The sequence below is a fragment of the Thalassophryne amazonica genome, chromosome 12 (assembly GCF_902500255.1).
Source record: "Thalassophryne amazonica chromosome 12, fThaAma1.1, whole genome shotgun sequence".
Lineage (NCBI taxonomy): Eukaryota > Metazoa > Chordata > Actinopteri > Batrachoidiformes > Batrachoididae > Thalassophryne > Thalassophryne amazonica.
The window spans coordinates 8,853,072-8,879,715 of NC_047114.1; the positions used below are offsets into that span (position 1 = coordinate 8,853,072).

Below are 26,644 nucleotides of genomic sequence, written 5' to 3' on the forward strand. Positions count from 1 at the left end.
TACCTCCCTAACTTTGTTTCTAACCTGTCTGACCTGTGCAATCCCTCTGATATGCTAATTCCTAATCTTGTCCATCTTCCAGCTCTGCCTCTTGTGTTTTTGTTAGCACCACCGTATCTGAGCCATACAACATAGTTGGTCTCACAACCGTCTGTAAACTTTCTCTTTCATTCCTGCACATATCTTTCCAGGATTCTGCACAGCAGTGACGGAAACAATAATACTATCAGTTATCATGTTGTTCACCAATGAATATGGCTTGGTGTAAAAAGCCATATTCATTGGTGAACAACTTGATAACGATTTTATCATATACATATACACTAAAGGCAATAGTAATAAATGCTGTGCCAATTGTCATCAGAATTTTATTAAATAGAACATTTCTAAACAGTTGTAATAAGACATTGAAAATATCTACAACAAACGCATTCAATTGATAATGTCATTGAATAGAACAGAAACAGGTGTATTAAATTACACATTGACAATATCTAGGATTGCACATGCCGTGACGTCACAACATATGTATGGATTGGCTGATTACCAAGGCGACATTCATTTTGTGGGTTTTACTCGGGTGGTATGAAAAATATTACTGGTCCGTGAAAAATATCACAAGGGTGTATTGCTATTTATTCTTTAGTGTTTTATCCAATCATATTGGCATATCATTTATATGATATATCTTTTATATGATTTATATGATAACTGCTTTTACCAAACACCACTTCTCTGCCTTTGTGTTTATCGTCCAGCTGTTTCAGTACCTGACAGTAAACGACCATTACGGAAGGCATTTATTTAAAAATAATGCATCTCAGGATCCACCTTTGACCTCATGTTTGGAACCAGTTAAAGAGGGAATGTCTGTATAAACCAGATCATCATCTGCAAACGTGTTGCTCTCACATGCAGCTGTGTTCTCATATGGGCAGTTGAGTCGAGCGTCTCCACACGGAGATGAGCTGACGTACATGTGGAAGAGGACGCCGTCCCTCAGCCGGAAGCCACCGCCTTTATTTGGTACAAAGATGGATCGCTGCTCACCATCTTCTGGCTTGCTTTAAACAGTAAAGGAAAGTCAATTCACACTGAGATGTTCCAAAAATATTCTTTCAGGGACAATGCTGCCTTCAAAACCACAGTAAACTCAGAAAATGCACACTGGAAACAACAGAGATATGAAAAGCCTGCATTCACTTGATCAACCACTGAAACAATATGGATACTCGCATTAATATGTTGTGATTTGTTGTTTTCTTTAAGGGTTTAGGCTCCAGCACCCCATGACCCTTAATTGGAGTAAGCGGTTGAAGATGAGTAAGTGAATGTTTTCTTTAAAAGAAATGGATAAAAAAGTTAGTAAGTGCTCACTGTGGATGAGAAACATGGAAACAGTCTCAGATGAGTTTGTAATCTTGACTTAATGAGAATATAAATTGATGCAATAAAGGTTTTGGCAAAAATTATAACTTCAGTCATGTATAAAGAATGCAAACATATCACAGATTAAAGTAAATGATGTGTAAAAAGTAATTAAATAGCATTTGTAATGTTACTGTCCTAACAGTGTTGATGGAGGTCAACATGATTGTAGCCGATACTTCCACCATTCGGATGATTCAGACGGCTTTCGGTGGCTTTTCAGTCGTGTGACTATCCGAGAAATTGTGGACGAGGTCAGCATGTCACAACATGTCCTGTGAGACTTCAACACGGTGGTGCTTTTGTTCCCCCATCAGCTTGTGCCGATGAATTTTGCTGCAACTCTTTTCATGGCCAAATCTTCTGTCACAGTGGAATGTGCCGAAAAAGTGCTGATGTCCACCTCTTCCACAATTTCTCGGATAGTTACACGACGGTCCCACATTACCACAGCGTTCACTTTGGAAATGATCTGGCCATTTCAGCATGTTGATGGCCGCCCAGAGCTCGGCACGCTCTCCACCATTGTGCGGCCGTGTGTGTGGCAGAATTTGATGCAGTCGCGCTGCTCCAGTTGTTCCGCCATTTTCCTTGCAAAGAAAAAACGCAGAGAGACTCCACCCATCCTCACACAAAGGCTGCTTACAAGCAAATGACACAGTCGACAGGTGTGAAAAAACTCATGCATGCGCACGAAGGTTCAAGGTTGGCTCATGCAAGCACACGTGATTCAAATCCATCAGGTTTTTGAAAAAATAAAAAGGTCTGATACTTTTCTAACAGACCTCGTGTATACCAATGTAACGTCTCTGAAGACCAAAATCAGCTTGGCTACACATCAAATAAAAAATAAATAATAAAACATACAAGAGCAGCAGTTCCAGCTGTGAATACAGAAATCGGACCAGCGCTCTTCTGGTGATGACTTCAGCGTGACAGTCGCCGAGTGTCAAACCACATTGGTAGGTCGCGTTTTTTCGGTAATGAGATTTTGTCCCTGTCGCCAGAGACACAACCTGAGCTGATCCAAGGTCAAATCCTGGAGAAGGGAGGGGCGAGGGCGAACACAGAGGGGGAAAATACGTAAGAAAAAACGTTATACGACCAGATCAAACATTCAGGTGAGAAACGACTCAAACAGGTATGTTTGTGAACACTAAATACAAAATGTATAAGAGTGTGGAAATTTGACAACATATGTATGAAACATGATGCTTAACTTTTGATGCTTTTGAGTTTAGAAAGTAAAAAGTGAAAGTTGCAGATGTGGTTCTGTTATCAGATTATTTACTGAGTTTTATGTCTCTTCAGTGGCTGAAATCCTCTCGTCCTGTCAGATGTCTGATGTCTGAGCGTGGCGTCTGCAGCACCCACCTGTGGTCATCACAATCCCTGCCAGGACCTTGTGGTGAGCATGTGAGGTCGACAAAAAACTGTCTGTCAGCTCTTTGTATTTCTCTTTCACCAGATGGAAGATGGATTCTGCAAAGAACTGGAGAGAAAAAATATTTCAGAGAGGATAAACATCTTTTATGTTTTCTTTCATCTTTGGCTTTTTCCAATTTTGTTGCTTATGTTTGTTGTTCTTTCCAAGTGTTGATATTGTAAGTTGAACCCTTTAAGTGGTGCAGAGATAAAACAGCAAACATGGGAAAAATTTTTAATGCCAGAAAACCTCTTCACGTTAGGTCACACCTGCAGGACTTCACTGGAGCTTGTTGAATCCTGAGTAGATGACAGCTTTGCTGTTCTCGGACCGCCGGAGCGCTGATGAATTTCAGGTCAAATTACATGAATTGTTTTTGCCAAAAAGCAGGAAGGCCTATAGAAACAGCTGAGGTGAATTTATGAGCGCATACATCCAAACGGTGTTCAGTGAGTTTCTCCTCCGTCAGTTCACACAAATCAGGTTTGTGTGGAAAGATCAGAACTTATGCTGACTGCACTTTGCTGGTTGTGATTCTGTATAAGTGAGAGATTCATTTCTGAGAAAGTTTTAAGAAAGTGATGGTTATATATAATGATTAATGTGTTAAAAAATTGTATCACTGTTGAAACAAATTCCAAATGGCAAAACCTAAAGCCATTATTTAGAGAATAGTTATGCAATGCTAATTTTTGGACTTTGCTTGATGTCATCATTTGGTGTAATTGACATCAAAGGTCTGACACCTTTATTAGCCCCAGTAGCAAAGACGTTTATACAGTGAACCGCGGTTCACTGAGGTGTTGCTGGGCCGGTAGCATAGATTTACATTTATGCTACCTGTCCATACCTGCCCGCAGTAACGGGCGGGTATCCCAATACTGCTGTACACAAACTGATGACGTCATAGCACGCAGCCCAAGAACTGTCTGCAGACGAAAAGATGAAAAGGCAAGAAGTGTGTGTTGGTCCCAATATAGATATTCCGGATGATTTTATCATGGATAGTCCGACAATGAACAGCAGCCAAAGCAGCCGGCTTGATGAGGACGCCCTGGCGAATTTGGAGAGCAGCGCAGCACCAGCCAACACGACAAAAGTTAAAGTGAGCCAACTTTTTATGTCCGCATTTGCTGGGTGTCGTGCGTTTTGAAATTACATTAAATATTGTTAATGTGATTCCACGTGTTGTGTGTCTCAGTAAGTGATAATAATGCAAATAACATGCAGTTGTCGTGCGGTAACGAGGGTGAATATCTGTCATTTGGGAGACTGGGCATGGACGTTGGGCCTCTGAAAATGCATACCGCCCTCCAAAAGCATGTTATTGTATTATTATTACTCCATAGGCCAAGCAGGTTTTCGGTACCACTTGAAGGGGTGAAACGACACTTACAATCCAGTCTCCATATACGTGGAAATACACAAAAATGTCTGATGGCCTTCTCAGGGTGGCAGCTGTACCCAGGCAGGGGTTAATGAAGAATTACATAGAGGTCAAAATTTAAAAATGCTCCAGTCTTATTAAAACCTACACCACATTATTTGTCTGATCATAAAGATTCCAAAAAGGTATAGTTTGGACTATCAATGATTGAATAATATGGAGTAATGGGGTAGACTGTCTTGTTTTTCTGGACAAAAACCCAGAAGTCATAAAAAAAACACTTCTGCAGAGTTGAACCAGCAGCTGTGAGACATTCACATGACCACAAGTATAAGCTCACCAAAAATATATCAATGACAGCCAAGAGCTGGTTCACTCCAGACGCCCCCATAGCTTGTGGAGGTGTCGCAGGTCTACAAAGTTTAAAAAAAACCCTCTCCATTGGGTTTTTTTGTTGTTGTTGTTGTAGCCTCACAAAATTCGGTACACATATTTACCATGCTGGGACGCACAAAAAAGTTTCTTAACGTCGTGGTGAATTGTCGACATGAAGTCGGCCATTTTGATTTGAAGTTTCGATTTTGAGGTAATTTTTGCCATTTTGGGGCATTTCCACAACTTACATTTGAACAAACTCATCCTAGGGATTTCATCAAATTGTCTTCAAATTTGGTCAACATCATGACCCCATGCTGATCAAAAGTTATCAAAAGAATTTCTGTGTGGCTGCTAGGGTTCGTCAAACTTTGGTGAGCATTTCAGAGGACGCCGTTTCACTTCAAATGGCTGTCACACCCACATACTTAATCGTAGATCCTTCAAACGTGCTGGACATGATGAGGGCTCTGCCCTGAATGTCTGCATATATTAACTTCCTACCTAAGTCATAGTGCCCCCCCCCGGTGGTAACAGGAAATGTCGTATTTTTACTTTAACAGGTCCTGATGTCAAGTAGTTAACCCCATCAACTTTATTCCACTTCTAAAACATGCAGAACAAGTTGGTGAACGTAGGCGATGATTGCCGTGAAGTTATGAGTAACAGAATCTGTGTGGAGGCGTGCCAAATATCGACCCTTCGCCATGAAATTATGTTCTTCCTTTTGACAGCTTTAATTTTGTCATATTATCATGAAAATTGATACACAGGTCAAGCACGACAACCTCTTACAATTCATAGGGGTGTCACCCACCCAATGCCTCAATAGCACCCCCTTGCAACTTTCAAAACCCCCTCCCCATAGGGGGTTTTTTGGAGTAGGGAGATGAAAATTGGTACACATGTGTGCCTTGCATAGATGTACAAATAAGTCTCTTGCACTGTTGGTCTACTCCAAACAGGAAGTCGGCCTTTTTGAATTTTCTCATCATTTTGGCGTGATTTCCCACACGTTGTATTTGACCAAACTCCTCCTACAGATTTTATCCAATGCACTTCAAATTTGTTTCAGATTATCCAGAGACGTTACTGATCAAAAGTTATCGAAAGCTTTTCTCTATGTCAAAGGGTGTGGCTGTCGCCATGGAACATCAAGTCATAATAACGCCTTCATGCTTTGCCTGATTGACTTGAAACTTCACATGTGTAATGAGGGTTAGCCCCTTAACACACCTGGCCCCTCTGGTTGTGCACTGAGCGACCCCTAGTGGATGAACCATCAACTTGTCATAACTCCTTCATGCATTGACTGATCTGCTTGAAATTTGAACTGTGTGATGAGGGTTGGCCACTGTACGCACCTCCCCACATCTAGTCACAAGGGGACAGGTTTGCCTGGGTAGGCGGTCGTGCGGCACAAGGGCCCGTGTATGACTGCTTGCAGTCCTAGTTATTTATTATTATTCTTCCAACTTTTCAAACGTCCTATTCATATGTCCTATTTATACTTTAACAGGTACTGATGGTACATAGTTAACCCCATCAACTTCATTCCACTTCTAAAATATGCAGAACAAGTTGGTGAACATACATGATGATCACCGTGAAGCTACGAGTAATGGCGTCTGTGTGGCGGCGTGCCGAATATCGATCCTTTGCCCTGAAATTATGTTCTTCCTTTTGATGGCTTTAATTTTGTCATATCATCATGAAAATTGATACACAGTTCAAACATGACAACCTCTTACAGGTCATAGGGGCATTGCCCATGGGCAGGGCCAAATGGCTCTATAGCACCCCCTTGCATCTTTCAAAAACCCCTCCCTATATAGGGATTTTTTGGCAGTAGGGAGATGAAAATTGATACACATGTGTAACTTGCATTGATGTACAAAAAAGTCTCTTGCACCATTGGTCTACTACAAACAAGAAAGTCGGCCATTTTAAATTTTCATGTCATTTTGGCATGATTTCCACATGTTGTATTTGAATGAACTCCTCCTAGGGATTTTGTCCAATGCACTTCAAATTTCTATCAGATCATCTAGAAACTATACTGATCAAAAGTTATCAAAAACGTTTTTCTATGTTGAGGGGTGTGGCCGCTATGGCGCCACCATTTTGACACTTAGCCATGGAACATCAAGTCATGATAACTCCTTGATGCTTTGCCTGATTGACTTGAAACCTCACATGTGTGATGAGGGTCGGCCTGAACAGAAATCTCACTGGCCCGGGGAGGCGGTGGTGCTGGTGCAGACACGAGGGCCCCTACATGACTGCTTGCAGTCCTAGTTTTTACTTTTATTTTGTTATTTGCTTTTTAAATGGACCACAATAGAAATAAGTGTTTTGACTTTCTTGTGTCATATATATATTTACAATTATATTATGTACTTACATTGAACTTAGTAAATCAAATCAAATCAATTTTATTTATATAGCGCCAAATCACAACAAACAGTTGCCCCAAGGCGCTTTATATTGGAAGGCAAAAGCCATACAATAATTACGGAAAAACCCCAACAGTCAAAACGACCCCCTGTGAGCAAGCACTTGGTGACAGTGGGAAGGAAAAACTCCCTTTTAACAGGAAGAAACCTCCAGCAGAACCAGGCTCAGGGAGGGGCAGTCTTCTGCTGGGACTGGTTGGGGCTGAGGGAGAGAACCAGGAAAAAGACATGCTGTGGAAGAGAGCAGAGATCAATCACTAATGATTAAATGCAGAGTGGTGCATACAGAGCAAAAAGAGAAAGAAACACTCAGTGCATCATGGGAACCCCCCAGTAGTCTACGTCTATAGCAGCATAACTAAGGGATGGTTCAGGGTCACCTGATCCAGCCCTAACTATAAGCTTTAGCAAAAAGGAAAGTTTTAAGCCTAATCTTAAAAGTAGAGAGGGTGTCTGTCTCCCTGATCGGAATTGGGAGCTGGTTCCACAGGAGAGGAGCCTGAAAGCTGAAGGCGCTGCCTCCCATTCTACTCTTAAAAACCCTAGGAACTACAAGTAAGCCTGCAGTCTGAGAGCGAAGCGCTCTATTTGGGTGATATGGTACTATGAGGTCCCTAAGATAAGATGGGACCTGATTATTCAAAACCTTATAAGTAAGAAGAAGAAAATCATGCATGCACGCTTTTAATATAAAGATGATTTACCACCCCCTGCTGGAATGGTGTGTTAGTCCAGAATGACCCAAAATACATAAGCATACCAAATGGCAAATGTCAGCTCTCCACAGTTTATCCGTGATTGAATTTATATACACGCATGTGTAATAGGGTGAAAATGCTACAGACAGAGTTTTTATTATGAAGCAAACCCCCCTCTTATTTTTTTTTTGGAGATAATACTGTAAAGAACTACTCTAGTAGAGTGACTTGAACGCATCACAGATGCGTGGATTCTACTCCACCAAATCAGTAGATGGCGCTTGTTTGCTCCTGTGGATCAGACAGAGCTATTTCTTCTCAGGCCTTACCTGGCGCGAATCAGAAATAAATGGCGCTGGCTTGACAAGGATATTAATTTGCTGTCTCTCCTCATTGATCCACAGGTACTGTAAAAACACCCTCTAAACTCATTAGTTTATATTCACACAAACGTGAATGACTGAGAAACCACTTTCCTGTGTGTTAGGATGACTATAACAGATATATAGCGTTTAGTTGTGTAGTTAATGAAGTGTATCTGCCGAGAGCTATTATTAGCCGACATGCTAGTTTGCATGTCTCATGCAGTAGAACAAGGTTATAAATGAAATCCTTTGATCTCATACTGATGATTTGAGACAGGTAGGTGTATGTACAGGTTAGTAAAATACGTTATTGTTTCCAGTGTGCAGAGGTGAGTTCACCGTGGACTTTCTCTTGGAGAGAGCATTAGCACTGTTTATATTGTTAAGCTGCTGTCACGATGTTGCACATATTGCCAGTGGAAAATACTGTGAATGTTTAAGCTGAATTAGAAGCATTAGCACAAGAGTTGTAATGCAGCTATGTCCAAAAAGTTTCTTTTTATTACAAATTTGTTATTTTGGTTATCACTAACCTGTTTCAGTGATTCAATTTAATTTATTTTTCTAATTCTCCATCTTTTATTTACGCAGCTTTTGCAGTTTATATTTTGTTTGCACAGGATTCACTTTTCTTTTTTTTAATGGACATTGATACATCTTTCTCATGCATATAATACAATTTATTGACCCGCATTGAAAATGAGATCCTGTTTTTCTGTTATGTGAGTTATGTTGAGAGTTTGGATAAAAGGAGATATTTTTGTTAAGAATCAGAAATAAATGGCGCTGGCTTGACAAGGATATTAATTTGCTGTCTCTCCTCATTGATCCACAGTGATCCATTGTGCGCGTAGAGCCAGGGCACCACAGATCCACAGTGCTCCTTAGCCTGTGTATCACATGTTGCCGGCCCAGATACCCCTAGGTCTGACGCCGGTTACACATGCACGGAGAGCTTTTTGTCCCAAGGAACCTATGAAGAGACTGAGCACCAAAGACATCCACTAGTTGCCTTAGGACACTGGTTAGCATCCAAGTCTCACAACATACAGTTAGCACCCATCCAAAACCCTAAAAATTTGACTTTCATTCTGCAAATATAACATCATCAAACACTTTTGTCCTCTGTCATGACTTCATAAGAACTTCCCGAGAGTCAATCGATCACAACCCGAGGACCCAGAGATATGAAAGATCATTGCTGGAACAAGTGAAAAGGGTAAAGTTGTGCAACTTACATTTTGGTCCAACATCTTGTTGCAACCTTAGTGGATTATTCTTCCTACAAAGAAGAAGAAATCAGTCCTCTGCAGGACCTGAGGTCTATTGATGTCAGTCAGTCCTTATACCAGGATTCTGCAGCGTGAAGCAGTGTCTTGCATATCAATCCACCACAGGTTATTTCTCCATCCACAGCCAGCACCCATTTACAGCTGGGTGGAGGGAGACAATGCAGATGAAGTGTCTTGCCCAAAGATACTGACAAGTATTGTGATGGAATTAAAACCAAGTCTATGTACATTCATTCCTCCACTCCTTATCACACTGTTCTTCATATAACAAGTCAAAATCCCAGAATGTTCATAAAATCTGCCATCCCTCCAGGACCTGTACACCTCCAGGGCCCCGCGACCCCTCTCACCCAGGACACAAACTTTTTGTTACCCTCCCCTCTGGCAGATGACTGAGGTCCATCAGGACTAAAACCTCAAGACACAAAAACAGCTTCTTTATGTCCACATCTAGAGTTATAAATAATGCAAGAGACCCCCATTTACCTTGCCCCCCCACTCCCACAAAGTACAGACTGATCACCCCTGTACTGTTCATCTGCATGCCTGCACAGCCCCATTCCACGGTATGTATTTGACAGTAAACTTAGCTTGCCCATTTGTCTATTTGACTCCTTTACTTCTTACAGAATTATTAGACACCAGATTAAATTCCTTGTATGTTGGCAATAAATTTGATTCTGAAAAGCCTGTTTTCACTTTTCAAACAGTGCCAACAAGAACCAGAGTTACAAGCAAATGCAGAAGAAATTTAGAAGATCAGTTTTTTCTGGGTGACAGTCTGAGTGAAAGAGGTCATGCGTAAAGAGTGTGTTTGTTGAGATTATTATGCTTGTCACACCACCTCTTTTGTCCACCGCTGCACCTCCTTCATGTCCAAAGTGCTGTAATAATGTTTATTAATGTTTCACGCCTCCTGACAGTTCAGACTGAAGAACGGCGCTCAGCACTCGGTGCAGGGCGATCCGTCAATATATTGTCTTCAGGGAAGAGGAGGAGGAACGCGACCACTAATTTCTTACTTGTATGTTTTGGTGTCACGGCCTGGAGCGCTCACATTCACATTAAAATCCATTTTCTGTTATCAAATCACCCCAAGGATTTAATAAACTATTAGCCTGTCTGTCTAATAACGTCACACTGAGCGAGATGCAGGCTTTGCATTCGAAACACCACATTTCCAGCTTTGGCGCTGTGCAGATGCATTTCCTAGCATTCATAAAACACAGCAACACATGACACTCAGGGCAATTCTCTTTGTGACAAAATGAAGTTGTTTAGATGCTCCAGACGTATGTATGGAACACAAGCCAGGTCTCCAACCTTCAGACATGATGGTACTGCTAATGTGCGGCACACTCCGTTTGGCAGCATATGCTCCACATCGGGCTCATTTATCCAAACCAGTTTAAAGTCTGAAGACAGATAAACGGATGAAGGAGGAAACCCAGTGTCGCTGCTTACAGATGAAGCCTTACTGATGGGGATGTTTTAGTCTTGCGCATGTGAAGAGTTTTAATGAATCACTGAAAGTGACATAAATTTTGCCATTTCATTGTCACTGCTATCGGCACTGTGGTGCAGTGGCGTAGTCCTTATAGAGTTTTTGGAAGACAGCAACACTGTCTGACCCATACGTGGTCACTTTGGAAAAGCAGGTTTGTCCTCAAAAACAAGCCATTCTTCAGCATGACAACACGAGTCAACAAACACAGGATGCTCAGATCTCACCACACCTGTTCTACAGTCGGAACCTGGCACCCTCTGATTTTTTTTCCCAAGCCAAAACAACACCTGAAGAATCTCCGTTACACTAACGATGCAGAGGTACAAGCTGCTGTGCACCCCTGGTGCTGAGAGAGGGCACCCACTTTCTTCACAGATAGGATCCATGAACTTGTCCGGTGTTGGCATAAGTGTTTGGAAAAGGAAAGTGACTATGTAGAAAAATAATGACATGGTCTGATAGAGAACATTATGACCTTTAACTCTCTGGAGTCGAATGATACGCCCTCGCGTAAAAAGTCACATGGATGGATGGATGGATGATGGTTGAGCTTTATTGTCATTGTCATTACAAGTGCAACAACAACGAGATTACGTCCACACTCAAATTGCCACAGACAGCAATTAATCCACAATTATTACTTGTTTACCTTAATAATGGCACACATCAGAATTAAGACAACACATATACATTTGACATTGTTTATGTGCACTAAACTTGAAACAGTCCATTTTTTTTCTGAATTGAGGCTGTGAGTGTGGGGGGAGCCGCTGCAACAGGAGTCGTGCCACTGACCTAATTAAGAGGACGTAACAGTCTGCTGCACTCTGAGGCTCCCTTTAACTGCATGTTGAACGTGGAGACTTCAACCTTTATGGCACTTTTTAAATTTTGTTAATAGGCCTAGTATAACTTGACTTATGAGTATTTTTTACATCATGCGTTTTCATGAATATTATTGTCATTTTTCACTGGGCGTTTATGTACACACATGGAGCCAAAAGGATCATTTCCTTCTCTACTACAGCAGCAACAGCAGTGGGAGGAAATATGACTCCTTCTTCCTCATTGGTTGGCTGGCTCATGAATTTTCCACGAATCAGAAGTCACTAACCCCACGTGTGTTTGATCACAGCCCACCCGCCCCACGTGGGTCTAATTGTGTGGTCACTTTCTCTTTATTACTGGTGGAAAGCGTGTGTGGTTAGTGTTTTGTTGTTGTTTGGGGTTTCTTTTTTGTAAAATTGAGGCATTTTATGGATGTGGAGCAAGCACTTGGGTTATTTTTTGAACTAGAGGAAGACAGAGTGCACAGCACATCATCAGAGTCTGAAACAGACAGTGAGGATTCTGGTGCTGAAAGAGATGATCCCTCTTTTGTTCTGGAGGAGCAACCAAAGCAGGTGGATCCACCAACGTGTGTGCAGGTCCAGATCTCCACTCAGACGCAGAGCAGAGACACGCCCCAGCGCTGGCTGCTAGAACACCGAGGAGGACACAGTAAGCAGATTTCAGCCTCAGAGAAAACCAGGAGTCCAGGTTGATACACTTTCCACCCAAAGTCCAAAAGACCTTTTTCTTTTTTTTTTTTTTTTTTTTTTTTTGCAACTGACACAATTAGAACAATTTGCACCAACACCACTAAAATTGCTGCAAAAACAAGGCATTGGGGAAAAAAATATAACTGGACAGACATTGAAATGGAAGATCTGTACAAATTTTTTGGACTTCTGATATACATGTCATTGGTGTCACTGCCAAGTCTCCAGCACTACTGGAAACAAACTAATATTTTGTGTGTGCCCTTTCCAGCAAAAGTAATGTCCAGAGACAGATTTAGATGGATATTTTGGAACATCCACCTACGTGGTCCAGATGAGGATGTACAACTAGAAAATGGGGAAAAAAGGGAAGAGCAGGTCATGATAAACTGTTTTGAGTCAGGCCTCTTTATGATGACATCCTCAGTGCCTGCCAGGCTTATTACCACCCAAGGAGGGAGCTGGCAGTGGATGAAAGGATGGTGGTGACGAAGGCAAAAACTGGAATTACTCAATATTTGAAGGACAAGCCAACAAAATGGGGCATGAAACTTTTTGTGTTGGCTGTTTCAAGTAATGGCTACACACTCAAATTCACCATTTACACTGGCAAGACTATGACCACAAGTGAGCACGGGTCGTCGTACAATGTGGTCATGAACCTGATCCAGCCATCCTCGCTTGGTACTGGGTACCACATTTACATGGACAATTTTTACATGAGTCCCAAGCTGTTCATGAACCTGGCTAACATGAAGTTTGGGGCATGTGGCACATACAGGGGGAACAGACGAGGATGCCCCAGAGGGAGGACAAATGCTCTCATAAAAAATCTGAAAGAGGATCTATAAGATGGATATGAAAGGGTATGTAAAGTGGATGGGCACATAGGCGGTGTCTGTGTGCTCCACCATCCATCATGCATTTTCAGATGAGACAGTGTGGAGAAGGGTGAAGGATGAGAAGGATGGACGCTGGACAGTGAAAGACATTCCCTGTCCTACCCCAGTGTTGGTTTATAATAAAAACATGGGTGGAGTCGACCTATCTGACCAGCTCCTCCAGTACTACTACACCCACTGGAAAACTACACACTGGTACAGGACAGTGTTGCTGCACTTCCTTGACACACAAGGACTTTATGGTGGAGCTGGTGTGTCAACTGTGTGGCACAGACAAAACAGGTGTCCCACAGAACAGGAGCCAGAACCACATTCCTGTGCCAACTGAGACAGGCACAGATCCTCACCAAAAGGCAACAAAAGGCAGATTGAGGTGCCAATGGTGCCTTCAGGTGGACAATAAGAGGAGTGTCACACTGTGGAAGTGTCAGGCCTGCGATGTGCCCCTCTGTGTTGTGTTGGACAGGACATGTTTTTTTTGAGTGGCATACATAATTTGTGTTGCATCTTATTTTGACATCTGATTGTTTTGTAAATAGTTAAGCATTAGCATTTCCTGCACTATATGTTTTTGGAATGTACAATTTATATTTACATTCAAAATCTTATTGTAATATCTGATTATTTTATAAATAATTGCACAAAAAAAAAAAAATCTGAAGCATTTTCTGCATTCATGTAAATAGTTGTATCTAACTTTGTTTTTTGCTACATTTGTACATATGTTTTTGAAATTTACAATTTTTATTTACATTTTAAGTTATGAAAATGGCCTGTTTAAACAAGTTTGTGGTTTTCACAGTAAAAAAAAAATTCTACTTGGATTTTATGTTTTTGTGTGATTTTAGGTTTGTGTGAATGTCACTGCACGCCAACAAACACAGTCCTTGACAGATACTTAGCTTGCTCTGATGGCTGGAAAATCTCAGACGATTGAGGTCTGCCACTGAGGGCTTTTTATTTCACCAGAGCCCCGTTAGCCAGCTTGTGTTCAGGGTTGCTGTTGAGACTTCATGGTTACCATAGCGGCCACAGGGCACACAAGTTCCCACTGTATTTTACCCCAACAGGCAACACCTGATTTGATCTATTCCCCAAGTGTCACAATGTGGATAAGAGGTTGAATTTTGACACCCACAGGAAAAAAAAAAACATGTCTATTGTGATGGCACATTTTCAGTCAGACTGAACAGTTTTTAACTTATCTTAAAAAGTACTGCATGCAACCAATCTCAGTATTTCTAGCTATGGCAGATAGACATGTAAATTTGGGAGGTGGACATGGATAGGTAGTCTGCCACGGGTGGTTGCTGGTAGAACCTACCTCAGCTTAAAATAAATAGAATGAACAGTCAGAGACTTATTTCAATATACATTTGGCACTTGGGTACATTTTAATTGTTGGCCTGTGATGCAAGGTGTAGTCATATTGAAGTGTATTTCGGGAACAGACCTACTCACCTGAGGTAGCTGATTTTTTGTTCTCCTGCCTTGAAGGTCCCTTGTCTTGCTCTCTGGTCCCAGTCTTATGTTGTAAAGGGACTGGAGGGCTACTGCTGCTGCCTGGGCCTTTGCCAAAGGTTTACTGTGACCACAACCTTCAAACACCCTCCCATCCACCCTCACTACCATAATGAATCTTTTGATTGGCTGCCCTTGAACTCTCTCTGTCAGACAGAAGTACCTGAGGCCTGGTCGTAACTTATCGAGCAGTGCCACTGGACTGAGGCGTTCTAAAAGTGGAGCACTTAGAGTTGGTTGCTTTGGATTTGCTGATGAGACCAAATCCAGCGAGAGTCGAATCAGTCGTCTGTGGTTGTATAAACTGGAGAACACCTCCTGTTTTTCCTCTGTGTAGTAAAGGACATCGCAGTTTTCACACGCCAATGGCTTACACTCCTTAAGGAGTGAGTCATGGACGTCCACGTTATCCACAGTAAAATCCATTGGGGTATTGTTGATGTTGGTCATGATGGCATGAGCCTGCAAGGCATTTGGGAACTGGATGAATGAACGTAGAGCAAGTTCTGCTGCCCTCATCTTGGCCTGCTTCTTTGTCAATCCTTGGCCTTCAAAGTGGAGACCATTGACCTCCACGCTGACAGAAAACACTGGAGCATGCAGTGGGCCAGTCTTTGAAGTCATCTCATACCGTAGACCTGGCTTTAGCTCGTTCAGCTGTACCAGCGCATTTTTTTGAGTGACAGCCCAGGCTGCTCGTTTACAAGACAATCGATTTTGGAAGAGTAGTCGTTCTTTTCTGCCAAACAGCACTCGCTTCCTCGTCAGCGCTCGTGTTCGGCATCTGGGGAGAGTGGTGCTAAAGGCTGCAGGATGATACTCTTGGACCAGATTGCGTTCTGCTTGCTTTTGATCATCCTGATTCTCTGTCACCTTGTAACCATTTGTACCTGTTGACAGAATGAAATCACAACAGAAGATATGAGGTGCAACATGAACAAATATTTGAATTTTGAGTTGTAATATCCCCTACAGGCCACGCCCACTCATTCACTCACTCACTCACTCACACTCCCACTCACTGCCCGGCGCTCACGCTGACACCTGAGCCTAATTCATGAAAAGTGGTTTAATTTGTTTTAATTAATTAATGAATTCAATTAATTAATTAATTTGCTTGGTCTTTCTAAAAGAGATAGAGGGATGTTTGAGGAATAATTTTTTGTGTCAGTTAATATTTTGACAGTAGACAGGGTTTCTTCAGTATTTTTTCAATATTCTTTTCCAAAACCAAAATGAAAAAAACAAACAACATCGGATTTTTGCTCAAATCAAAAAATGATGTGGTTTGTCAGCATTTTTATTTTTGGTTTTACATTAATCTTGTTGAACGGCTCGGCTGCACCGCATCACTAATGTGCTGCTGCGACTTTGAGATGCAGGAAAAATGTCAGTGTTTTGTTGCTTTTTAAATTAAATTATCGTTACAGATGATGCAGGAATTATATGCATTATTGGAAATTCTTCAATCTGTACTGCTGCTGTGTTTTTATAGCAGCTGTTTGTCAGGCTGGGAGGTTGCGAGGTGTTGAATGAGGCTGGACGCAACATGCAGACTCACAGGCTGGCTTATGAGTAAAAGGCTGGGACACGGGTACGGTACACAGATAAGAGTGAGGCGATACGTCGAGGTCCAAAACAAGCAGGGTTCAGTAAACAAGCAAACAGGGCAACCAGAGCAGGGGCAAAAACAGGTTCCAAAAACAGAGCGGGGGTCAAAAACACGGCTAGGCAAACAACAAAACTGTGACGTGAGCTGGTAAGTGACAAAGTCGACAAATGAGCAGGGAGGAAGGGAACAGAAGCAGTTTAAATAAGAACAGGTGGTAATTGGATAACGAGATGCACGTGGTGGGAGAAGGATATGGAGAGGAGGTGTGGCCAGATGAATCCAAGAAGGGAAAAAAATCAGACATGGGGTCAAATACTTTGCATTGTATTTAAATACAAATACTTTAGATTTTCAAATTCCAAATACAAATACAAATACTTTGTACTTTTTCAAATACAAATACAAATACTTTATATTTGGAGTATTTCAAATACAAATACTTTCTATGAACTATAAACAATAAATCAACACAAAAACTGATAAACCGGTGACAATTTATTGTGAAAATAGCATGACCAAATACTATTGATAAGTAAAGGATTGAATGTTTTATCACAAATTCACTATTATAATATCAATCAATCAATTAATCAATTTTTTTATATAGCGCCAAATCACAACAAACAGTTGCCCCAAGGCGCTTACAGGCAATAATCAAACTATCACAATATATATTCTGTTTCCATCAATATTGCATCCTTTTGTATCCACCATATCACAAAACAATAATAAAATGTCATATCTTCTCATCTCAGCATATTGTATTATTGTATCTCAATCACAATAACGTGGAGCTTATAGTTTTCTGGTGTGTCTCAACACGGTTGTCACAGAGATTCCAAAGTTTGAAAAGTATTTGAAAAAGTATTTGCAAAAGTATTTGGAAATACTTGGGATCGGCGATGTATTTGAAATACAAATACAAATACTTTGAATTCAAAATCAGAAAACACAAATACAAATACTACGAAAAATGTATTTAAGTATTTTAAATACAAATACTTTTGTATTTGGCCCCATGTCTGAAAAAAATGTAAGAAAAGGCGGTGACAACTGGGCAAGGAAATGACAGACAAAACAGTGTGTGGCCAAAAGAGATGAGGAAGTGCAGGTGCAGGACAAGAGAGTGCAGTGATCACAGCGAAGTGCAGTGATAACAATGAAACTGGGCGTGAACACATGAGAACTGAGATGAGTGCAGATGAAGACCGGATGAGACAGGCAGGTGGTGAGCAGTGAGAAGAATCACTGACATGACAACTAATGACTATACAAAGGAAACACGAACTGGTAATAAAAACTTGAAAAAGGACAGAAAAGCATACCAGAAGATACACAGAAGATAAACTACATAAAAACAGATCAAGAGAATAATAGGAAATTAAACACTAAGACAAAACTAAACTGGAACAGACTGAGACATAAACTATAAGTAAAACAGAAACTAAGTGATAACAAAACCTGACATTAAAGTACTACAGATAACAGAAATGAGAAACAGCAAAAATAAGCAGATGATAACTAAATGATAAAAAATGAAAACACAGACTGATTGAACCAAACAAGAACAGAACTGAATCATGGCTAAAGTATGAAAAGAAACAAAGTGACAAAGCAAAACACATGACAAAAACTAAAACATCAAAGCAGGGGCAAAAGGTGGCCATAAGAAAGGGGGAAAAAATGTAATCAAGGCCCAGATCAGGGCCAAACCGTGACATTGTTCAGCTGTCAGTTTATGTTGTACTGGGATTTTATTAGACATTTATGTGTTGTCATCAAAAATATCTCTAAACCAACAGGCTGATAATCATTATGTGGAAGTCAGTGATGAAATCATGCTCTAAAACATATGGTGATGGGTCATGGAATGGTAATGACTGATAATAACAGTAATAATCTGCGACAGACTGCTCACAGTGCCCTGGTTTCATGTTTTAAAGCTCTCGCCTGCTGCTTCGCTTCATCACTTTGTCAAACTGATTTTGACTTTTGTAATCAGGGATTGTGTTTGTTGGTGAGCTGCTGTTCCGACTTTTTAGTTTGGGTACATTTTAGGACATTTGGTGAGTCTGTCAAAAAAGACTCTTCCAACTGGACTTGACAATTATAAAACCCTGTCTTTGGATGGTCTCTGGGGAAAGTTCCAGTGACTGCTGGGAAAGACCTGTCCACAGTTTGGAAAAGGATCCTGGTCCCATGAGGCATACGAGGTCTGTTAGAAAAGTATCCGACCTTTTTATTTTTTTCAAAAACCATATGGATTTGAATCACGTGTGATTGCATCAGCCAAGCTTGATCCTTCGTGCGCATGCTTGAGTTTTTTCACGCCTGTCGGTTGCGTCATTCGCCTGTGAGCAGGCTTTGTGTGAGCAGTGGTCCACCCCTCTCGTCGGATTTTTATTGCGAATAAATGTCTGAACGATTTGCTGCATCAAATTTTTCCAGAAACTGTGAAAGACCTCCAGGTGGACACCATTCGGAAAATTCAGATGGCTTTCATGGACGATTTTATGGGGATTACACAGATTAAGGAGTGCTCCAGCCGGTTTAAAGACCGCCCACAGCGTCTGAGAGCGCGGCGCGCTCCGAGCCCCGATCGACAGGCTGACACCCCGCTGAAACAACCAGATCATTTCCAACGTGAAGGCTTTGTTGATACGTCGTCTGACTTCCACAAAAATGGCAGAACACATGGACATCAAGACTTTTTCGGCACATTCCACTGTTGCAGGAGTTTTTTTCATGGAAAGAGAAGTGGAGGGATGCGCCACGGAGCCGCGAATGGTGCGGGACAAAAGCACCTCCGTGTTGGTCTCACAGGACGGCTTTCAGATGGCTTTCAGACGGCTTTTGGTGGCTTTTCAGTCGTGTGACTATCCGAGAAATTGTGAATGAGCTAGACATGCCAGAACATGTCCTGTGTGGCTTCATCACGGCGTTGCTTTGCGCCATGCGGCTCCACTGCAACGCGCAGAATTCCTCCGCACGTCTGTCTCAATGTGCCAAAAATGTGCAGACGTCCACGTCTTCTGCAATTCCTGTGGAAGTCAGACGACGTCCCGGATCAACACAGCGTCCAATTTAGAAATGAACGGCACATTTCACTGTTACAGGAGTTTTTGTCATGGAAAGAGGAGCGGAAGAATTCCGCGCGTCGCGGTGGAGCCGCATGGTGCAAAGCAACGCCGTGATGAAGCCTCACAGGACATGTCCTGGCATGTCCAGCTCATGCACAATTTCTTGGATAGTCACACGACTGAAAAGCCACCGAAAGCTGTCTGAAAGCCATCTGAAAGCCGTCGTGTGAGACCAACACAGAGGTGCTTTAGTCCCGCGCCATTCGCGGCTCCGTGGCGCATCCCTCTGCTTCTCTTTCCATGAAAAAAACTCCTGTAACAGTGGAATGTGCCGAAAAAGTCTTGATGTCCACGTCTTCTGCCATTTTTTTGGAAGTCAGACGACGTCCCGGATCAACAAAGCCTTCACGTTGGAAATGATCTGGTTGTTTCAGCGGGGTGTCAGCCTGTCGATCGGCGCTCGGAGCGCGCCATGCTCTCAGACGCTGTGGGCGGTCTTTAAACCGGCTGGAGCACTCCTTAATCTGTGTAATCCCCATAAAATCATCCCTGAAAGCCATATGAAGTTTCCGAATGGTGTCCACCTGGAGGTCTCTCACAGTTTCTGGAAAAATCTGATGCAGCAAAGCTCCAAATCGTTCAGACATTTATTCGCAATAAAAATCCGATGAGAGGGGTGGACCACTGCTCACACAAAGCCTGCTCACAGGCGAATGATGCAACCGACAGGTGTGAAAAAACTCACAAATGCGCACGAAGGATCAAGCTTGGCTGATGCAATCACACGTGATTCAAATCCATATGGTTTTTGCAAAAAATAAAAAGGTCGGATACTTTTCTAACAGACCTCGTATACAGTAGTGTTCAGAATAATAGTCATGCTATGTGACCAAAAAAATTAATCCAGGTTTTGAGTATATTTCTTATTGTTACATGGGAAACAAGGTACCAGTAGATTCAGTAGATTTTCACAAATCCAACAAGACCAAGCATTCATGATAAGCACACTCTTAAGGCTATGAAATTGGGCTATTAGTAAAAAAAGTAGAAAAGGAGGTGTTCACAATAAGAGTAGCATCTGCTGTTGACGCTACAAACTCAAAACTATTATGTTCAAACTGCTATTTTAGCAATCCTGTGAATCACTAAACTAGTATTTAGTTGTATAACCACAGTTTTTTCATGATTTCTTCACATCTGCGAGGCATTAATTTTGTTGGTTTGGAACCAAGATTTTGTTTGTTTACTAGTGTGCTTGGGGTCATTGTCTTGTTGAAACACCCATTTCAAGGGCATGTCCTCTTCAGCATAAGGCAACATGACCTCTTCAAGTATTTTGACATATCCAAACTGATCCATGATACCTGGTATGCGATATATAGGCCCAACACCATAGTAGGAGAAACATGCCCATATCATGATGCTTGCTCCACCATGCTTCACTGTCTTCACTGTGAACTGTGGCTTGAATTCAGAGTTTGGGGGTTGTCTCACAAACTGTCTGTGGCCCTTGGGCCCAAAAAGAACAATTTTACTCTCATCAGTCCATAAAATATTCCTCCATTTCTCTTTAGGCCAGTTGATGTGTTCTTTGGCAAATTGTAACCTCTTCTGCACGTCTTTTATTTAACAGAGGGACTTTGCGGGGGATTCTTGCAAATAAATTAGCTTCACACAGGCGTCTTCTAACTGTCACAGCACTTACAGGTAACTCCAGACTGTCTTTGATCATCCTGGAGCTGATCAATGGGTGAGCCTTTGCCATTCTGGTTATTCTTCTATCCATTTTGATGGTTGTTTTCCGTTTTCTTCCACGCATCTGGTTTTTTTTTTGGTCCATTTTAAAGCATTGGAGATCATTGTAGATGAACAGCCTATAATTTTTTGCACCTGTGTATAAGTTTTCCCCTCTCCAATCAACTTTTTAATCAAACTACACTGTTCTTCTGAACAATGTCTTGAACGTCCCATTTTCCTCAGACTTTCAAAGAGAAAAGTATGTTCAACAGGTGCTGGCTTCATCCTTAAATAGGGGACACCTGATTCACACCTGTTTGTTCCACAAAATTGACGAAGTCACTGACTGAATGCCACACTACTATTATTGTGAACACCCCCTTTTCTACTTTTTTTTTTACTAATAGCCCAATTTCATAGCCTTAAGCGTGTGCATATCATGAATGCTTGGTCTTGTTGGATTTATGAGAATCTACTGAATCTACTGGTACCTTGTTTCCCATGTAACAATAAGAAATATACTCAAAACCTGGATTAATCTTTTTGGTCACATAGCACTACTATTATTCTGAAAACTACTGTAAGACCAACAGGCCAGTCATGAGCTTGGGCAGTCTCTGGGGTGATGAACGTGTCAAGCCTGCTGTTTCCCAGTAGATATGTATGTCTCTTGTTGACTTAGTGGGGGCCCGTGTGCCTGCACCAGTAACACATCAGGGCCTCCAAGGTGCAGCAGGGCTGCTGAAGTTAATGGGTGAGCTGGGATGGTGCTACTGTGGGTCTCACTGCATAACAAGATGTAGTTGTATTTGAAGATTATAAAGGATTCATTACCAGTGTCAGAAAGGGTCATTTTTGATATTTGAGACTTGACGGTAATACCACTACAGTTGATTTCAAGCTGTCACAGTGGCCTTCTTTCCATCCCAAATAGATCTAAGTTCAGACCATGTACAGAGGGGGCATTTTAATTATACTGGCATCAAATCATTTATTGATTAATTTAACTACTGAGAAACACAGCCATCTGACATGTTGGTATTTTTCTCCATTTATATGTCCCTTGATGTATTTGTAGATTTTTACACAAAAAGGAAAATATCTGCTGAAATCCAAAATATATCCATCTGTATTTTATAACCAGACTATCTAGTACAAAACTAAACCTTCTCATCACTGACCTTTTGAAGGTATATTCAGTGAGTGTTCTTACTGAATAGATTTAGTATTGAGTAGTATGGATTTACCAGTTGATTTACGTTCCTGTCCTCACCACTGGTCATGAACTTTGGGTAATGACCAAAAGAACAAGGTCACGGATGCAAGTGGCAGAAATGAGATTCCTCCTTTGTGTATGTGGGCTTTACACACCGGGACAGGGTGAGAAACTCAGCTAACTGGCATGTCTCTTGATCTCAGGTAAGAGGTCCCATCTCATGACACTGTCTTGTTGAAGTACATGTAGCTGTCCACCTCTTGAGTGGTCTTTCTGTCAATGATGACTGTGGCCCATTTTGTGTTATCATGTAACATCACCTTGGTTGTTTTTTGGTGAGCTGGTGTTGTGTATGTTGGTGACCGTATCCATCAGTTCCTGTGTTGTTTACATGATCAATCTCTCTCCTCCCAGATAATCTCAGTAATGTCATTGTTCACATCTCTGGTCTCTGTCTTTTAAGAAATTGTGTTATTCTGTTATAGTTACTTATGTTTACTCATGCTCCCTGGTGTTTCTTCTTCATGTTTCATGTATTATTCATTCCTTGCATTCTCATGAAATTTTTCTCCATCTTAGGGCCCCATCACAGATAACACGAAAGACGCAGAAACCGGAAGAAAATCTGCAAACCACACACGAAATGGGGAACCATGAACCATCCACCTGCTGTCGTGAGGGTTGCACGATCGCACAGAAGTGCACGACACATTGGCGACAGTTTCGCGTGCACAGTGCCAGCAGCTGGAACGTGTTGCACCACATTGCGCCGCTGATGTTGAGAAAAATAAGATAAAAACCATCTGTATAATTAGTGAAAATCACTGGGTTGATATCAATAATAAATAAAAGGGGACACAACACAGAACCCTGTGGTTAAATAACCCAGGTTAAATAAAAAATAAATGCTACTCTCAGGATTCAAACCTGCAGTTTACAAAAGCACAGATTAACAGACAGAAACTTTACCATTGCGCTACAATCACTGTCTCATAACAGGAGTGTAAAATGCCTAAAATCAACAAGGAGATAAAAGTATTTAAAAAAAGAGAAAAAAAAAACACACCGTAATACAAGTAACTGAAAAAAACAGTGTTTGTTATGACATATTTTTGGTGATATTGTTGTGAAAGTGTCGTGACACGGACCCACAACAGGGGGCGTTAATGAACGGACAATGGATAAGCCAAAAGTAACAATTTAATGTTGTGAATCGCACAACGACGTACAGACAATAACAATATGGTGGACTGTCAATCATACACCAGGTGACGTGTGGGCAGGCTCGACGATAGAAGACGCCTGGCGAGAGAAGAGCCGGATCCCCACACAGCTTCCACCACCAACGGAGCTGAAGAACACCGGAGCCGCCAAGCCCTGCGCCCCAGGTGGCCGCTGTCTTCAGCAGTCAGACCCGGTACTGCTGGCAGAAAACATAGACAGTCCTGATGAGTGTGAGTTCGCACACTCAGTAATCCCACAGTCAGTGTTTAGTTAGGAGGGAGCACCTCCACCTCCAATCACACACTCGTGCAGCTCCTGTTTCACCACTTATCTGGTTTGGGGTGTGAGGCGAAGCCGTCGCAGATCACACCAAACGCCAATCCCACAGATAAGGAGACACCAGGAAAACGGCTGCAAAGAAGTTCAGATTAATACTCAATGTTTTGAGTCAGCAGAGAAAGTTACCTGAATGGTAGCTGATTTCTCGGCGAGGAGGTGGAGTTGCAGTCCGGCCTTTATGGTGATGGTGATGAGATGAATGAGTGACAGCTGGTGCTGAGGATGAGTGACAGCTGTCACTCCCAGTGGCTCCGGCGCCCTCTCGTGCTTGAAGCCCGCACTCCAAGCAGGGCGCCATCTGGTGGTGGTGGGCCAGCAGTACCTCCTCTTCAGCGGCCCACACAACAGGACCCCCCCCCTCAACGGGCGCCTCCTGGTGCCCGACCAGGCTTGTCCGGGTGCCGGGCGTAGAATTCGGCCAGGAGGGCCGGGTCCAGGATGAAGCTCCTCTTCACCCAGGAGCGTTCTTCGGGTCCATATCCTTCCCAGTCCACCAAATACTGGAACCCCCGGCCCTTTCGACGAACGTCCAGGAGTCGGCGCACAGTCCAAGCTGGCTCCCCGTCGATGATCCGGGCAGGCGGCGGCGCCGGTCCGGGGGCACAGAGGGGAGAGGTGTGGCAGGGTTTGAGTCTGGAGACATGGAATACTGGATGTATCCGCAGTGAAGCTGAAGCTGCCAGCTTCACTGCGGCTGGACTGAGGACCTTCACGATGGTGAAGGGTCCTATAAATCTGTCCTTCAGCTTCTGGGATTCCGCTTGCAGAGGTATGTCCTTTGTGGATAACCAAACCGCCTGCCCGGGCTGGTATGCAGGCGCCGGGGAACGCCGGCGGTCTGCATGGGCCTTAGCCCTCGTCCGGGTTCTGAGCAGGGCAGAGCGGGCGGTACGCCACACCCGACGGCACTTCCTCAGATGGGCCTGGACCGAGGGCACCCCGACCTCTCCCTCCACTAGCGGAAACAATGGGGGCTGGTACCCCAAACACACCTCAAACGGGGAGAGGCCGGTGGCAGATGAAACTTGGCTATTATGAGCGTACTCGATCCAGGCCAGATGGTCACTCCAGGCCGTCGGGTGCGCGGAGGTCATGCAGCGGAGGGCCTGCTCCAGTTCCTGGTTCGTCCGCTCTGCCTGCCCGTTCATCTGGGGGTGGTACCCAGACGAGAGACTGACGGTGGCCCCCAGTTCCCTGCAGAAACTCCTCCAGACCTGGGAGGAGAACTGAGGACCACGATCTGAGACATTGTCTGCTGGAATCCCATGCAGACGCACGACGTGGTGGACCAGGAGGTCTGCAGTCTCCTGGGCCGTCGGGAGCTTTGGGAGGGCCACGAAGTGGGCCGCCTTGGAGAACCGGTCCACTATCGTTAAGATGGTGGTGTTGCCCTGGGACGGCGGGAGGCCCGTGACAAAGTCCAGGCCGATATGAGACCAGGGGCGACGAGGCACAGGCAGAGGCTGGAGGAGGCCTTGGGCCTTGTGATGGTCGGCTTTGCCCCTGGCACAGGTGGTGCAGGCCTGGACATACTCCCGGACGTCGGCTTCCATAGACGCCCACCAGAAGCGCTGCCGGACCACTGCCACGGTCCTTCGCACCCCTGGGTGACAGGAGAGCTTGGAACCGTGACAGAAGTCAAGGACCGCAGCCCTGGCCTCTGGTGGGACGTACAGTTTGTCCTTCGGACCTGTCCCCGGGTCCGGGCTCCATGTCAGGGCCTCCCGGACGGTCTTCTCCACGTCCCAGGTAAGGGTGGCCACGACAGTGGACTCGGGGATGATGGTTTCAGGGGGGTCTGACAGCTCGGTCTTGACCTTGTCTTCATGCACCCGGGACAGGGCGTCAGATCGTTGGTTCTTTGTCCCGGGGCGGTAGGTGATCCGGAAGTCAAAACGCCTGAAGAACAGCGACCAGCGGGCTTGCCTGGGGTTCAGACGCTTCGCGGTCCGGATGTACTCCAGGTTCCGATGGTCCGTGAAAACCGTAAATGGTACCGATGCTCCCTCCAACACGTGTCTCCACTCCTCAAGAGCCTCCTTCACCGCAAGAAGTTCCCGATTGCCGACGTCATAGTTCCGTTCAGCTGGGGTCAACCTGCGGGAAAAGTAGGCACATGGATGGAGAACCTTGTCGGACTCCCCGCTCTGGGATAGCACGGCTCCTATCCGGCCTTTATGGTGATGGTGATGAGATGAATGAGTGACAGCTGGTGCTGAGGATGAGTGACAGCTGTCACTCCCAGTGGCTCCGGTGCCCTCTCGTGCTTGAAGCCCGCACTCCAAGCAGGGCGCCATCTGGTGGTGGTAGGCCAGCAGTACCTCCTCTTCAGCAGCCCACACAACAGATATGTGACTGAAAGTGGCGTATTTGTGGCACTGTTGACTTGTCATATAGTCCTGCGGCGCGCGTGTTCTGCCGGACACACTGTGTGATCTGACGGTCCATTTCACATGCAGCAGTCTGCCGAGGTGCACTGTGTGCGGCCACTGCAGCCCGGCTGTGTGCGCTCAGACGTGGCTGTCCGGCCCCCATGTA

General features: G+C 43.5%; 1 protein-coding gene across 1 annotated transcript in view; it reads right to left on the reverse strand.

The window, feature by feature from the left end:
* The window catches only part of LOC117522368 (double-stranded RNA-specific editase B2-like), a 58,630-nt gene that overhangs the window by 9,151 nt on the left and 22,835 nt on the right, over positions 1 to 26,644 (reverse strand). Inside the window, exons 3-7 of the mRNA XM_034183763.1 lie at positions 15,753 to 15,788; positions 14,839 to 15,716; positions 2,803 to 2,920; positions 2,296 to 2,467; positions 913 to 1,064 (exon numbers count right to left, since the gene is read on the reverse strand). Coding sequence (XP_034039654.1) covers positions 913 to 1,064; positions 2,296 to 2,467; positions 2,803 to 2,920; positions 14,839 to 15,716; positions 15,753 to 15,788 — 1,356 coding nt within the window. The remainder of the gene's footprint in view (positions 1 to 912; positions 1,065 to 2,295; positions 2,468 to 2,802; positions 2,921 to 14,838; positions 15,717 to 15,752; positions 15,789 to 26,644) is intronic.